Source organism: Patella vulgata, chromosome 3 (assembly GCF_932274485.2).
Source record: "Patella vulgata chromosome 3, xgPatVulg1.2, whole genome shotgun sequence".
NCBI classification, from domain to species: Eukaryota; Metazoa; Mollusca; class Gastropoda; family Patellidae; genus Patella; species Patella vulgata.
The window spans coordinates 17,766,530-17,781,311 of NC_065881.2; the positions used below are offsets into that span (position 1 = coordinate 17,766,530).

General features: G+C 32.7%; 1 protein-coding gene across 46 annotated transcripts in view; it reads right to left on the reverse strand.

Annotated features, from left to right (window-relative positions):
• The window catches only part of LOC126815655 (polycystic kidney disease protein 1-like 3), an 87,049-nt gene that overhangs the window by 60,481 nt on the left and 11,786 nt on the right, over positions 1-14,782 (reverse strand). Inside the window, exons 5-6 of one of the 46 annotated variants that reach the window (XM_050541439.2) lie at positions 9,858-10,078; positions 9,153-9,292 (exon numbers count right to left, since the gene is read on the reverse strand). The exons of 31 other annotated variants lie outside the window; for them this stretch is intronic. In XM_050541439.2, the coding sequence (XP_050397396.1) occupies positions 9,887-10,078 (192 nt within the window). In that variant the 3' untranslated portion in view covers positions 9,153-9,292; positions 9,858-9,886. 14 more of the 46 variants (XM_056099511.1, XM_050541441.2, XR_007678018.2 and 11 more) reach the window with 14 other exon arrangements.

Consider the following 14,782-nt stretch of genomic DNA (forward strand, 5'->3'; position numbering starts at 1 on the left):
TCACAACTCTAAAATAACTTTATTCAATAATGAAATCATATAGCATACAATATAAAAATTATTATTTTTTTTAAAATGTCTTATACAATAAGGTATACACAATATCTGGTACATAAAATCAATTTAAAAATATTTACAAGGAAGCCCTAAATATTTCTTTTATGGCGTTCCTTTCCAATAAAACTTAGTCTGCCTACTGTCCCATTTCAACTTAACAAATTTGTATTACAAATGCAATACCCTTACATGTAATTAACCAATTGTAGCAAAGATTTCTGTTAAAATTATATTTGGAATTTGTTGAACTAATTCTATCACATACGTAAACTTGGTGGGCACCAAAATTGTCCTTTAAGTTCTGTAACTACTGTTTATAAGTCATTTAAATTTCACTCAGCTTCCTATAGAAAGGAAACAACTAATTCTTTAAAAATCTTCATGGACACCAAATTGTCCTTTAAGTAGCTACTGCTAGTAAGTCATTTATATTTCATTCAGCTTTTAACAGAAAGCAAACAAACATTTCTTGGTAACCAATATATAGAGGATATTTGTCGTTTTAGAGTGAATAACATATTTTATTTCATCGAGAAGCAAGAAAACTTATATTTTCACGAATGCGTAGCATGAGTGAAAATATGAACGTTTTCTTGCTTCTCAATGAAATAAAATATGTTATTCACTCTAAAACGACAAATGTTCTATTTATTTTATGATTTTACAATCATTTTAGGTAAAAACAACATGGACTACTGCTAGCCAGTGGAATAACACTTTTATTTCACTGATAAAACGCGGTATTCCACTACTGATCATAAAATAAAAGGATACATGTACCAAGATTGTTGTCCTACTACTGCGAATAAGTAATTTAAATCTGAGAAAGCAAACAAATATCTCTTGAGATCAAAATCTCTAAGGATACTAATACTGCCATTTAAGAGAACTAAATAACACTGCCCTTCAAGCAACTACAACTAATAAGTCATTTAATTTTCTTTCAGCTTCCAACAAAAAGACAAACTAACATTTCTTGAAATCAAATTCATTAAAGATACCACCATTGTCGTTTAACAGCACAGTACTAACATTGTCCTTTAAGGATACACACACAAAATGAAGTAAAGTATTTCACGTATATTTACCAAAAAATACACAGAATTCTTAAAACAAATTAATGCTGTGCACTAAAATATCTTCTAACCAAAGTAACTGACTGGTTGACTGACTGACCAGATTTATTGTAAACTTGCTATTTTCAACTTCAAAATTATATCTTGCAACCAATTTAACTGACCAAATTTAATGTAAACTTGCTATTTCAAAATTAAAAATAATACTTTGTAGCACAATAGTAAGTACATGTATAGGACTCCGGAGGACAGCAAAACATATAAACAATCACACAATATATAAACCCATGGACAAGACAGGCCACAATATACACAGAGATTTCAAACAAACATATATACATGTATATATATCAAATCAAGTGAATGTATTCGTGGGTGCCTGTTGACTGAACAGTTTTATTGAAAACTAGCTATTTTAAAATTCAAATTTATGTTGAATAGAAATATAAAGCTATGGTGGTTTTCCCGCCTGCCTGTTGAAGTGAACTAAATATACCTAAAGCTTACATATAAATATAGGTGGTGAATAATGTATCCATACAATTAAGGAACTGCTAGTTCGATGTACGATGCAGAAGTTAACCCTTGTGACTAATGGAATGACCAAACTGTTATGTCATATGGGGCAGTTCAACCTAGCAACAAGCACACTAAATTGGCTTTTCACATAGAATATTGTTAGCTTTGTTTAAGTGACTAGAGAATTAGATATTAATAGTCTAACCCAGGAGTGGAAAAGTGTTGAAGTTAGTTCTAAATGGGATTATGTCTTAACTGAAACTTTGGTGTGAAATCATGAACTGGCCAGGGAATAGTGATTTTAGTTGCACCTGTGCCTTAAAGTGACATTTATCTATTCTAATATGTAATTGTGACTGTCATTTGTTTGTTTCTCTGTTCAGGGTTGGCAGCTGCACTTGAGCTGTCCTGAGGTTGATATTTGGTGTTTAGGGGTATCTCCAGTTTCAGAGTTATGCTACTTCTGATTCACAGTTATACCCATGCTATGCCGGGTCAACTGCTAGTTAATTCTACGAAGTGCTATTTTTAGAAATAACTATTTCAGGGCCCCCAACTAATGTTTTGTATAAGATGATAAATCAATAGAAAGTTACTGAATCAGTCCTTATCCTGCCCAACTGAGGTGTTCAAAGAAGTAAAATTTAATCTTAAACATGCATTAAGCAAGAGCAAAATCTGCTTATTACAAGTCTTTCTTTAGGCCTGAAATGTTATCTAAATTATCAATTAGACATTAATTAACTTATCCAGACCATAATAAACTCTCGATGTCAAGGCTAGCCTTCGATGTAGGCTGGATTAGATTCCTATATGCCGCTAACGGCAAAAGATAATTAAATCAGAAAAAGTGGATAATCGAGACTATGCTATTTATATTAATGATTTTAGTAATGATAACAGAGACTATGTAAAAATTTCACCGGCTTCTTTCTCGGCTCATAGTGGATCAATTTGACTGAAATTTTCAGCAAATTACCTTTACACTATCTAGTTTTTAACTATTATAGCGAGAACTGCCATCTCTTTATCTTATCTCCCATAATGTATCTTTAATTATATCATAATTACTGGCTTATTTTTGCTTTAAGTTGGAAAGGGTAAGATATGTTTTATACTAAGTTTGATCAGGTATCACTCATATGACACCTGTTTGGTGTCCCATGTCCATATGCAGGGTACGAAATAACACGCGAACGGTCGTTCAGGTTACGCATCGGTTACCATGACCTGGAAACACGCGAACGGACTTCCGTTCTCGACCACCGAGCTATAATTTATAAACTAAAGGTTTCAGTTAAAATATTCCCTCCACTACTAGTACTACATTAAAACATTTTACAATTATAAATAAATGCCTGAAAGATCGTTAAGTTCGCACCTGTCATTTTGGCGGTAGCAAATCAACTCGCAGACCCATCATACCTGGCAACGTCATACTCATTAGCCTATTTAGCGAACGAAAGAGCCAGATCAATCAACTGATTTCTATTGTTTTTATTTCTTAAATTAATGGTGATTGAGTAATAAAAATAAAACACCCAATGAAAAGGAATGTTATATTCGCAAATTATCAAATAAAAAACATACTTTTCAACAATGGATCTTCCGGTATTTACGTAATAGGTCAGAGGTGAAAATTCACACCGTGTCAATGACTTTGGCATTATTCCAATATTTTCACTTTGTCACTCACGGCTAATAATTTTATGACATGGAAAGTGAAATGGAATCAGATTTTTTTATGATTTACTGCCAGGCATATCGTAGAACATGATAATGTCGAAGAAATCAACTATTTGTTATTTTTGGGGGACGTTATGAATGATGCGAAGTAGCCGAGATCAAGCGTGTCGACCGCCATATCTTGGATACGTTTCCAGACAGACGATACCACAAAACTTACGGATAATAATTCTAGAGTTTGGAAAGCTAAATTGAATCAAAACTTTTAGGATTTAATACAAGCTACATAGAGGAATATTACATTGCCGAAGATTTCAACTATATATTTTTATTTTCGATGCAATAAAGCAAAGAAGACGACAATTCCCACCATATATCCAACAAAGGCAGAAATGTCACATAGCGATGAAGTGACGGTCATTTGGGGCGATATGTCTCTCTAAAAGTTATATATTTATATTTACTTTGAACACTGTTCTTTTTTTTAAAATAAAATCTTAGGAGATACATGTTCACGTTTATTATGACAGAGAAAAGTCATAATTTTAGTGGAACTGACTTTTCAATATTATTTATAGTAATATACCGGTAATTGTTAGTTTGTACAATTGAATTTTATATCATTGGAAAGAACACGACAATCTGTACATTTTTGTATAAAAATTTTTTTTTTTTTAGTTATTTGCAATTTTGTAGAGAGTTTTAGGATTAACAATAATCCACTAATTCGCTTAGGGATATGGGCCCTGCTGATTTAATAAGCTTAGGGGTAGCTGGCTAATCTTTTAATTGGCCCCAAATCCCCCTAGGCTAATTCGAGGGTCGGCTCTAAACAAATATGGCATCGTAACCTATAGGTTACCAGTTCAAATTTGATGCAGATTAGCGTAACCTATTTTGAGGTTGCCATATAAGAGGCTTATTTCATACCCTGATATGGAGTTTTATTAAGAAAATTTAGTCAGTCTTAAGGTGAGAAAATGTCACAGAAATCAATGTTATAATTTTGGCTGTGGACGAGTCCACAACTGCTGGCCAACACATTCAAGAATGTAGTTTGAATTCACCATTCTATGACTGATCTATATGAACTGCAGTGCACCACATTAGACCAATTGGCCACACAAACAAATACCCTGTTTTTCCTAATCACAATCATAATAACACACTGAATCCTTGTTAAAACACATAAACAATGTGTGAGAATAAATTCTCTTCAGCTAAAAAATCAGTACAAAACACTGTACAAAAACTAATTGTTTTCAGGTTCCAGTTCAGGGTTTGATTCTGGTGGGATGGTTGAATTTTGCAGATTCTGAAATTTAACTAACTGTAGAATTTCTTTAGGGTTATCTATTTTGTGCATTCTCCTCATGTGATCGTGCAAACTGTCCGTTCTTGTATAGAACTTTAAACAAACGGGGCACTGAAATTTGATATTTAGATGAGTTGCGTCAATATGCCGAGCCAGATGTCTTTTCCATTTAAAAACCTTTCCACACCACTCACACGTTAAAGCAGACATATCATCAAAGTGAACCTACAAATGGAAAATAAAACGTTTGAAGTAAAGAGAATAATGTTTCATATCATGCTAAAAGGGCAGGGTTTTGGGGTATAAAAGCAATGTTCATAAAATGGATGCTTTTTGCCTTTGATTCCTCCCCGTGAGGTCTTCCCAAACAATGAAAACACAGTAGTAAACACACACAAAACAAGATTAACTGATCTCTTTCATGATTTCCTTAGGGTTTTCTATAAGATGAATTTTCCGCAAATGATCTTGCAAGCTGTAACTTCGTGTAAAGAGTTTTAAACAAATCGGACACTGAACCCGACGATTCAGATGGGTCACTTCAATATGCCTGATCAGATGATTTTTCCATTTGAAAACTTTTCCACACCACTGACAAGACAAATCGGACATAACATCAATCTGAACCTATAAATGGAAAATAAAATTGGTGATGTTAAGTCAAATTATCTAGATATCATGCTTTAGAGAGGAGTTTTTGTTCACAAAACATATGTTTACTTATTTATTACATCTTCATTTCACAGAAAAGTTGTCACTCACTATCTAAACTAACTCATAAAGCAATTCACACTAAAAAGTCTAAAGAATTTCTTTTGGATTATATATTGCATGAATTCTCCTAATATGGTCTTGTAGACTGTCAGTTCGAGTATAAAGCTTTTTACAAATAGGACACTGAACTCTGTGGTTTAGATGAGCGATTTCAATATGTCTGACAAGATGACCTTTCCATTTAAAAACTTTTCCACACCACCGACACGATAGATCAGATAATACCCCAATCTGAACCTACAAATGAAAAATAAAATTTTACAGAAATAGAAAATATAACCATTTCAAGTGACACAATATAAAAAAAAAACTAATTTGACCCCAAATATCAACAGCTTTGAAAAAATCAAAGCAGAATAAAAACTCTCAGGTAACATTTCTTCTTCTAATAAAATCTTCTAAAGGCATATGGTACCATCAAAGTTGTACATGGAGCGTAAAAGGTTTGAAAAGAAACAAAAATTAAGCACAGCCAACTTCATTGATACACAATGAAGCCTACAAATAAATGTAGAACCAATTTAACACTTGATTGTCATTATCATTTTGAAAACTTGTCACACTATCCACATAAAAAATTTATTAGTTTTCATCAATGGTTCAAATTTGCATTTTTCAGGCAACATTTAATTTTTTTAGGAACTTTCACCACCTAACCACCCATCTACCTAGACAACTTTACCAGATGGGATATTGTGTCATCAACCAAAGCACAACTGAGTTCATACGATAAAAATTCGTTCTTTTAAGAATTTAAGACTCCCTTGTTTCATGGAATACATGTAAGCTCTGACTTCTAACTCTACAAAGTGATACTGGATCTTTTTTCAATTTAAATTTAAAATCCCATTTATTTTATCTGTTTTGACAAATGTTATCTAATTATTATTATTAATAATTGTGTATCTTTTTTTTTCAACTTTTAAAATCTGTATGTGTATGTTTGTAGTGACATCTGAAGATTTTTGTATAAGAAATAAAATGAGGCTTAACGTCTTACTTTTCTGCACAAACCAGACTAATAAATGATAGGCATATATGCCATGCCTACATGTTCATGTGCCACAAGGGAAATTTTGCTTGGACAGCATTGTTTCCACCCTATCTTCATCAATTCCAACTGTCAAGGGTTTTTGTACACAGGACCACAGTTTTCTGTACCACCCGAACGACTAGACACTGTCTAACAAGAGGGAAATGCATAGAAAACCCCAGAAGAACAATGAGATTGCACCTCCTAAGCATTTAATAATAACAACAATACAACAGTAACACTATTAGTATGTATAGGTAACACATTTAACTTGTTTATTTATTGGTTATTACACTTGTGATGAAACAGGGTACAGCATAACAATACAAACAAAATGTCTTGAACCCTGTTAGAGGATTCTCATGATCTGACATAAGGATAAAATAGTTTCAACTAGTCTCAACGGTCAAACCTGTGTGCCACATCTATTGCAAATCAACAAGGTTTACAATATCCTGTTAATATCAGAGGACATCGCTTGGATTTACAACTGTTTCTAGACTTGCCAAATTGTTTAGCACACTGTTGATTCATTCAATTGTTACACGTCGCACCAGTTTTCCACGTCTATTAAAAATCAATACAATTTAAAATATTTTGACTTGCCATATTTGTAAGCATAATGTTGATTCTTTCAACTGTTACATGTATCTGTAGAATCAGTATGTCACATCTATCGCAAATCAACAAGGTTACAATACCAATCCTGCTATTAATATCTGAGAATATCACTGGGATTTTCTTTGTGTACTCTTCGAATATGATCTTTTAGGCTGTCATTTCTAGTAAAAAGTCTTAAACAAATTGGGCACTGAACTTTGATATTTAGATGTTTTTCATCAATATGTCGGCCAAGGTGCTTTTTCCATTTAAAAACTTTTCCACAATACCGACAACATGAATTGAACAAACCATCAGAATGGACCTAAAAATGGAGAAAATAAAAAGTGTAACACACAATATTCAAGCCTGGCAATAAGGCAGCTGTCACAACGTAAAATTTCATGTTTATCAGGCAATCTGGTGCCAGTCATTTGTCCTACACAGATTTATTTATTTCTGTGTTTTAATGATATTTTTAATACATGTATATCTGGTCTTTTATCTGTGTTTTTAAGGATATTTTAATAAATGTTCGGCACAAAGTTAAAAATTTAAAAAGATAATGTCAATCATGTATTTTTTCTGTGTTTTCAATGATATTTTTAATACATGTACAACACGAAATCAGCAATACCCTACATTTTGATAGGTTCAACCCAAATGGTTATTCAGATCTGTTAATATGGCACAATGGGACTAATGTTTTCTGTGGAACATGACAATGTGTATGTTCTAGTCACTCTTTTTAAGAACACACGCAAGAAAGCGATCATCGTTTGTTTACAAAAACACAGCACATTTTTCATAAACTAATTTTGCTACAGGTCTCCTAGTCTTCCATCTTTATGGAACTTAAAGATATGGTCTTTAAGGTAATCCTTTCTTTTCAAAATTTTTCCACAAAATGGACAAGAATAACGATTGTTTGTGTGAACCACTTGATGATGTCTTTTGAGATTCTGTACCCATCTGAAACTTTTCCCACACACTTCACAAAAGACACATCCTCTCACAGCCTACAAGCAAAAAGAGGCAGTTTTATTTTAAAATGATTAACTAATTCATTGAAGAACATCTTCAGGTCTGACAGCTTTGTGCATTTTCCGAATATGATCTCGCAAGTTGTCAGTTCGTGTGTACAACTTTAAACAAACCGGACATTGAACTTTGATATTTAAATGTTTTCCATCAATGTGTCGGGCCAGGTCCTTTTTCCATTTAAAAACCCTTCCACACCACTGACAACAAGAACCTGATAAAACATCAAAGTGCACCTACAATTGGAAAACAAAAAGTCGTAGCAGTTAGCAATAAAACAGAAGATTATTATGAAGATGGCAGCAAAGAACATGCATCATTCAGTTTTATTGAAATATTTAAGGATTTTGTTAGTCACCCTAGGTCAGATCTTTCTCTTAAAATTTTGACAGCACTTCAACTGACTGATTCAAATGTAATAATGTGCATATTTACAATGCACTTAATAAAACACCACTGAGGGTTATGTTCAAAGTACAATCCAATGACTACCCTGATCTCTAGGTCTACAGGTAAGACCTGATTACCTCCCTTTACCCCTGATTACCTCCCTTTACATCTTTAAACATTACAGGAACTTAACTAATGCTGTCCAAATAGCACAATAGTTTGGAGTGTTTTTGGTTTTTTTTGTGAAACTGCATACATCATCCTACTGATACCCATTTACAGTTGGGTAGACTAGAATACTGGGATAAACTGTTTTAAGGACAAGAGACCTCAACACACAATTTGAGTCTAAAACCAGCTACCACTTGGGACATAAATTCTACTCTATAACAGTACGGCACATCCTTCCCTAGTGGAGATGCCAAATGTTTCGGTTTGCACTCTCAAATGGCCATGATGTACAAAAATTATCAGTTTTTTTTTATAAAAACAATTTTTTTATTCAGTAACTTTTACATCAATCATTCAACCTGGACCACAATTAAACAATTGTTCATGCGTTAATACACTTTATAAAACAATTATAAATGCTATAAGTCTCTAGCTAGCCACAACATATTCAATATGCTTCTTTTTTAAATGAGTCATTAAATCTCCTTTTTGGGTAAAACTTTTCTCACAAATTGGACAGGTGAATCGCTGGTATAGATGTAAACCTTTCACATGACGATTCAAATTGAAACTTGTTCCAAAACATTTACCGCACCAAGCACACGGGTAACTTCTGGATCTATTGCTAACCTAAAAACAGACAACATACACGACCATTAGTTCAAAGACCATTTCTTAATATTTTTTGATTTCAGTTGACTATTATTTCATCACAAATGCTTGCACAGTAAATAATTGGTTAGTTATTGTAATGAAAAAAAAAAAAACATCCAAAAAACCATAGAAACACAACCACCATAGCCAACTTTCTGAAGGATTAATATGTATGTTTCCATAACAAAAGTAAAGAATTCTGTGCTCAAAAATAGAAACTGATCTTAAACTTAATTTAGGCAATATAATGTAGTAATCAAATAGTTCATAACCATACTCCACGCAGAACATACTAGATGCTACTCAATATTTCTAGAGATAGATACTACCATTATTTTGTCTCCCAAATATCTAGTTTGATAGCTACCATGGCCAACAGTAACTCTACACTATATAATACTCTCAGTTAACAAACCCAGTCATAAAGACAATTTAATCAGTGTCACTGTGCACCCAACAAGGTCGTCACATTTGTTGAATGAACAGGTAAGCATGGACCAAATACATAAAGGTTTCCTGAGAAAATTATTGCAGTACTAACTAAAGTATTCTTTAATTAACCTCCAAAAATCATTGGGAGGAAGTAGGTAAATGAAATCTTCTAAAATGCTGTTTAAGATTTGTCTTAAAGTTAAAGGTTTGTCCACAGACAGGACAAGTAACTCGACAATTGAGATGGACACCTCTCACATGTTGATTCAAATTTGATTTGGTAGTAAATGTTTTTTGACACCATGAACATTGTAACCTTTGGTCTCCAACCTACAAAAAATATAAAAGTTCTTAGTTTTCCAAATGTTTATTTTATTCTCAATAATTTAACAGTTAAACAATTTAAAAGTATGTCCATCAAATCAACAAATTATTGCAGCAAAAATTTACATACCAGTACATATACAGAGTTTTTATCAGTCATCGATGCGATTATCGGCCTACTTGCTATACATCAATGCACCAAAACGAAAAACAAAACATTTTTTTTATAATACCCGACCACAGAAATCCAAAAATATCTTGGAATAACAATAGTAAATTCTGACCTAATACAAATTGACATACGAGTTTGTCACAATCTTCAAATCTGTACTTTCTTATCCCCTGAAAATCACTGGAAAATATTTTTTCTTCACAAAAAGTTATATGAATATGAAAAAATTTACAGTATATCTGGGTACTAATATGACATATCTACATAATTTATTTTGTGGAGATTCGAGACTAGATAGTTTTGTTCAAATAGTGATTTTGATTAATTACCAAAACTGCTATCCATTGTGTTATGCATTGACGCAAGCATCAAAGTTTGTCTGTGATATCATAATTGTGGAAGCAGATGTTAAACCACTACAAAGAAAAGAGTATCCACATTTGTTTTCGATGCATTGATATATAAAACCTTATCAGCACTGCATATACATACGTATTAACATATTCAAAAATTAAAACCGAATGCAGTCAAATATTTAAGACAAGAGAACAAAGACAATGAACAATTAAAATTCATTTGCAACAAATATTTTTAATAAAGGAAGTCTATGAACCACTGTTTACGTCATAACTTATTTAACTGTACTGTAACGTAAACAAATCAACAAAATACAAAGCCAGAAAAATAAAACAAACTAGTATCCATGTCAAAATAATTTTTCTGTTGTAATATACGACTTGTGTTCTTTTTTAAAATGGTTCTTCAAATGCATTTTCCGTGTGTATGACTTATCACATAATGGACACTGTACACGGAAGTTCATATGAATGATCTGAATATGTTCTTTAATGTTCCCTTTTGATGAACATATCTGCGTACAATGTGGACACTTAAAATTAGGCTTGGATGATTTGCCATCGTATATTCCATGCATCAAAGATTCATGTTTTGTTAGTTCTGTTGCTACAGCAAAAATTTCATGACACCATAGGCACTGATTTTTTGCCAGACTCAGTACTCCCTACAATTAAAAAAAGTAAAGGAATACTTCAATATAGGTCATTGTTAAAGATAATTCAATATCATCAAAGATGTTTACCATAATAGTATATGTAATTGAGTAATTTGATACAGTATGGTGTATAAAGGTTTTAGCTCGAGAAAAATGAAATTTAACGACGATTCACCACACACCTAGTTATTTCAGGACTACTATATTACGGTGTACCCTTATCTCAATATTTCACTTATATACATAGCTCTTTAGCTGTCGGAGGAAAGCTCGATGGCCCAGATAGGAACCCAATGATTAAGGAGATGATTCTTACTTCTTGTCTGTGAATCTAGAGTGCATGCACTGGACCACTGGGTCATCCAACCCTCCTAAAAACTTAACACAACAAACACCACAATATTAAATCTTGTTGGGTGTCTTTCCACCTTCAATCACTCTAAACTCCTTTTAAACACTACCATTAAATAGGATTATCACTAGAGAGTTCAAAATGATGAATCTAGCTGATAAATGAGTAAACATTTCAAAATAGTTTGTTCATTTTGTGCTTTAAGAAAACCGTTAATTAATCAGACATTTTCTTGGGACCGTATCAATAATGCTGCCATTAACTATATTGGTGCCACTGACTTGAGGAACAGTCCCAGAACTGCAGAATTGTAGGTGTCATTTAAAATGTATATTCTTACAAAATTTCAGGAGGCAAAACAGAATAGAACTGGCATAAAAGTTGATTTATAGCTTAGAATAGTGATACAGTAGCAGAACTCAATGACGATAGCGGCCATGTTCTTTTTCATAATGACTTCTCATGTGAAATTTTTTGGTATAGTTCTTTTTACAAACAGGGCAAGGTATTCTTAGGTTCATATGTTTGACTTTAATATGTTCCTTTATATTTCCCTTCGATTTGCAAAGCTGTGTACAATGTGGACATTGAAAAACAGTTGTTGATGTCTGGCTGTCGTAAATTCCATGCACATTGAGTTCATGTCGAATTAAATCAGAGGTTGCTCGATAAACATGCTGACACCACAGGCACCGATTTTTAACAAATCCAGTCAACTCCTACAAGTAAAACAAAGACTAGATCAGAAATTTATTTTAAATCTATTGTTTTTCTTACTTATCTATCACAAGCACTGATTTTTAACAAATCCAGTCAACTCCTACTCAAGTAAAACAAAGACTACATCAGGAAGTCATAATAAAACTATTGTTTGTTTTTCTTATCACAAGCTTTGATTTTTAACAAATCCATTTTATTCCTACAAGTAAACTCTATAGACACACATGAAGGTATGCATTACTGGTTCATAATAGGTGTTGCTGTACATGTTCTCTCTCTAAGTGTTTCCTCATATGAGTTTTCTTAGTATATCCCTTATAACATATCGGACAGTTAATTTTCACATTAAGATGTTTGATTCTAATATGTTCTTTAGTGGATCCTTTCGATGAACAGATCTGTGGACAATATGGACACTTAAAGTGTATTTTGTTTGAATTTTCAATGTTAAATCCATGGTTTTCAAACTCGTGTCGCACCACATCAGAGAGAACAGGAAAGGGCTCTTGACACCACAAACAGCAATATTTGTCTAATGTGTTTCCTCCTAAAATATCCTATAAAGGAAAACAAAACAATTTTTAAGAATTTGCAATGAATTTGAAATCCCGGAGATATTTGTGACCAATGGTAACTACTGAATTGCAAAACACTAATAATAATCAACTGATTCTCAATAGTTGTGGATTACAGCTTATTCAGGTGTCGCAGATGACCCATGTTCTCTCTCAAAATGTTTCCTCATGTGTGTTTTCTTTGTATATCCCTTATAACATATCGGACAGTTAATTTTCACATTTAGATGTTTGATTCTGATATGTTCTTTAGTTGATCCCTTAGTTGAACAGATCTGTGGACAATATGGACACTTAAAGTGTACTTTATTTGAATTTTCAATGTTAAATCCATGGTTTTCAAACTCGTGTTGAACAACATCAGACAGGCCAGGAAATGGCTTTAGACACCACAAACAGCTATGTTTGTTAAATGCTTGTTGTTCTAAGTTATCCTATAAAGGAAAACAAAACAAATATAAATCTTTGAGTTTCTGGGGTTTGGGGCATGAAAATTTTCATGACAGTCAATGATGACCATCAATCTTTGACTTTTCTTTATAAACATGTACTTATGGATTATTTTTTCCACAAAATATTGTTATGGATTACTGGCTGTTTTTTCAAAACATGAGGTTGTGTATTACAGGTTGTTTTCCCAATACATATTATTATGGATAACATGCGTTTTTAGATTACTGGTTGCTTTCCCCCCAATACATGCAGTTGTTGATTACTGGTTATATTCATGTGTAGCAGAGCCATGTTCTCTCTCAAAATGTTTCCTCATGTCAGTTTTCTTAGTATATCCCTTATTACATACTGGACAGTTAATTTTCACATTTAGATGTTTGATTTTAATATGTTCTTTAGTGGATCCCTTAGTTGAACAGATCTGTGGACAATATGGACACTTAAAGTGTATTTTATTTGAATTCTCAACATTAAATCCATGTTTTTCGAACTCATGTCGAACAACATCAGATAGACTTGGAAATGGCTCTTGACACCACAAACAGCAATTTTTACTCAATGGTCGTTCTCCTAAGTTATCCTATAAAGGAAAATATAAAAAAAAAATTATAATTTAAATTTGAAGGTTTTATACCTAATCCCTGTTGGACACAATCATGACTTGTTATATTACAGGAATAGTTCACGTTCTTAATTTTGTTTGTCTTAAAGCATTCTCAGTTTTCTTGTTTGGTGACTATAAATATCTTTTTAATCAACTCAACTGACACTTTTTTCTGTTGCTTCACTAACAATATGTAATATAGATGATTACATAACTGTAGCAGTAGGTCAAACCAGGTGCAGTACATGAATGTTTCCAAAACACTGCTCGACTTGCCATTATCTGATTATCTCGAATTTTCCTTTCAGTTCATGGATTTTTGATCATTATTCCCCAATATTTATTACGTACATGTAGTCTGTATCTTATTCCATCTTACATCCCTTTAACACTATTTTACCTTCCTGTAACACGGTTTGTACAATGAAAATGATGTCTTTAATTTTGAAATAAACTGAAATTTTATGAAAGATTATTTGAATTAAACTATAACTAAAATTTTATTACACAGATCATTCGACCCTAACAACCATTATTATTATGTTATTATATATTTGCTTGCTGGTCTGGCATAATTATGTCCGGTGTCATGTGTTCTTCAGACTCGCACCCTCCCCCAACCCACACGCTACTGGGCATGTTTTACATCTATGTATTTGGAGGATGTTAAATGAGATTTATAATGCTCAATGATTATTTTATTAATACCGCGGCTCCAATCAATTATCGTACACGATCAAAATAACTTGATAAAACAAAAAATAACCAGTTTTTACAATATTTCGCAAAACAAAGGTACAGGTACCACACAGACTACAGGTA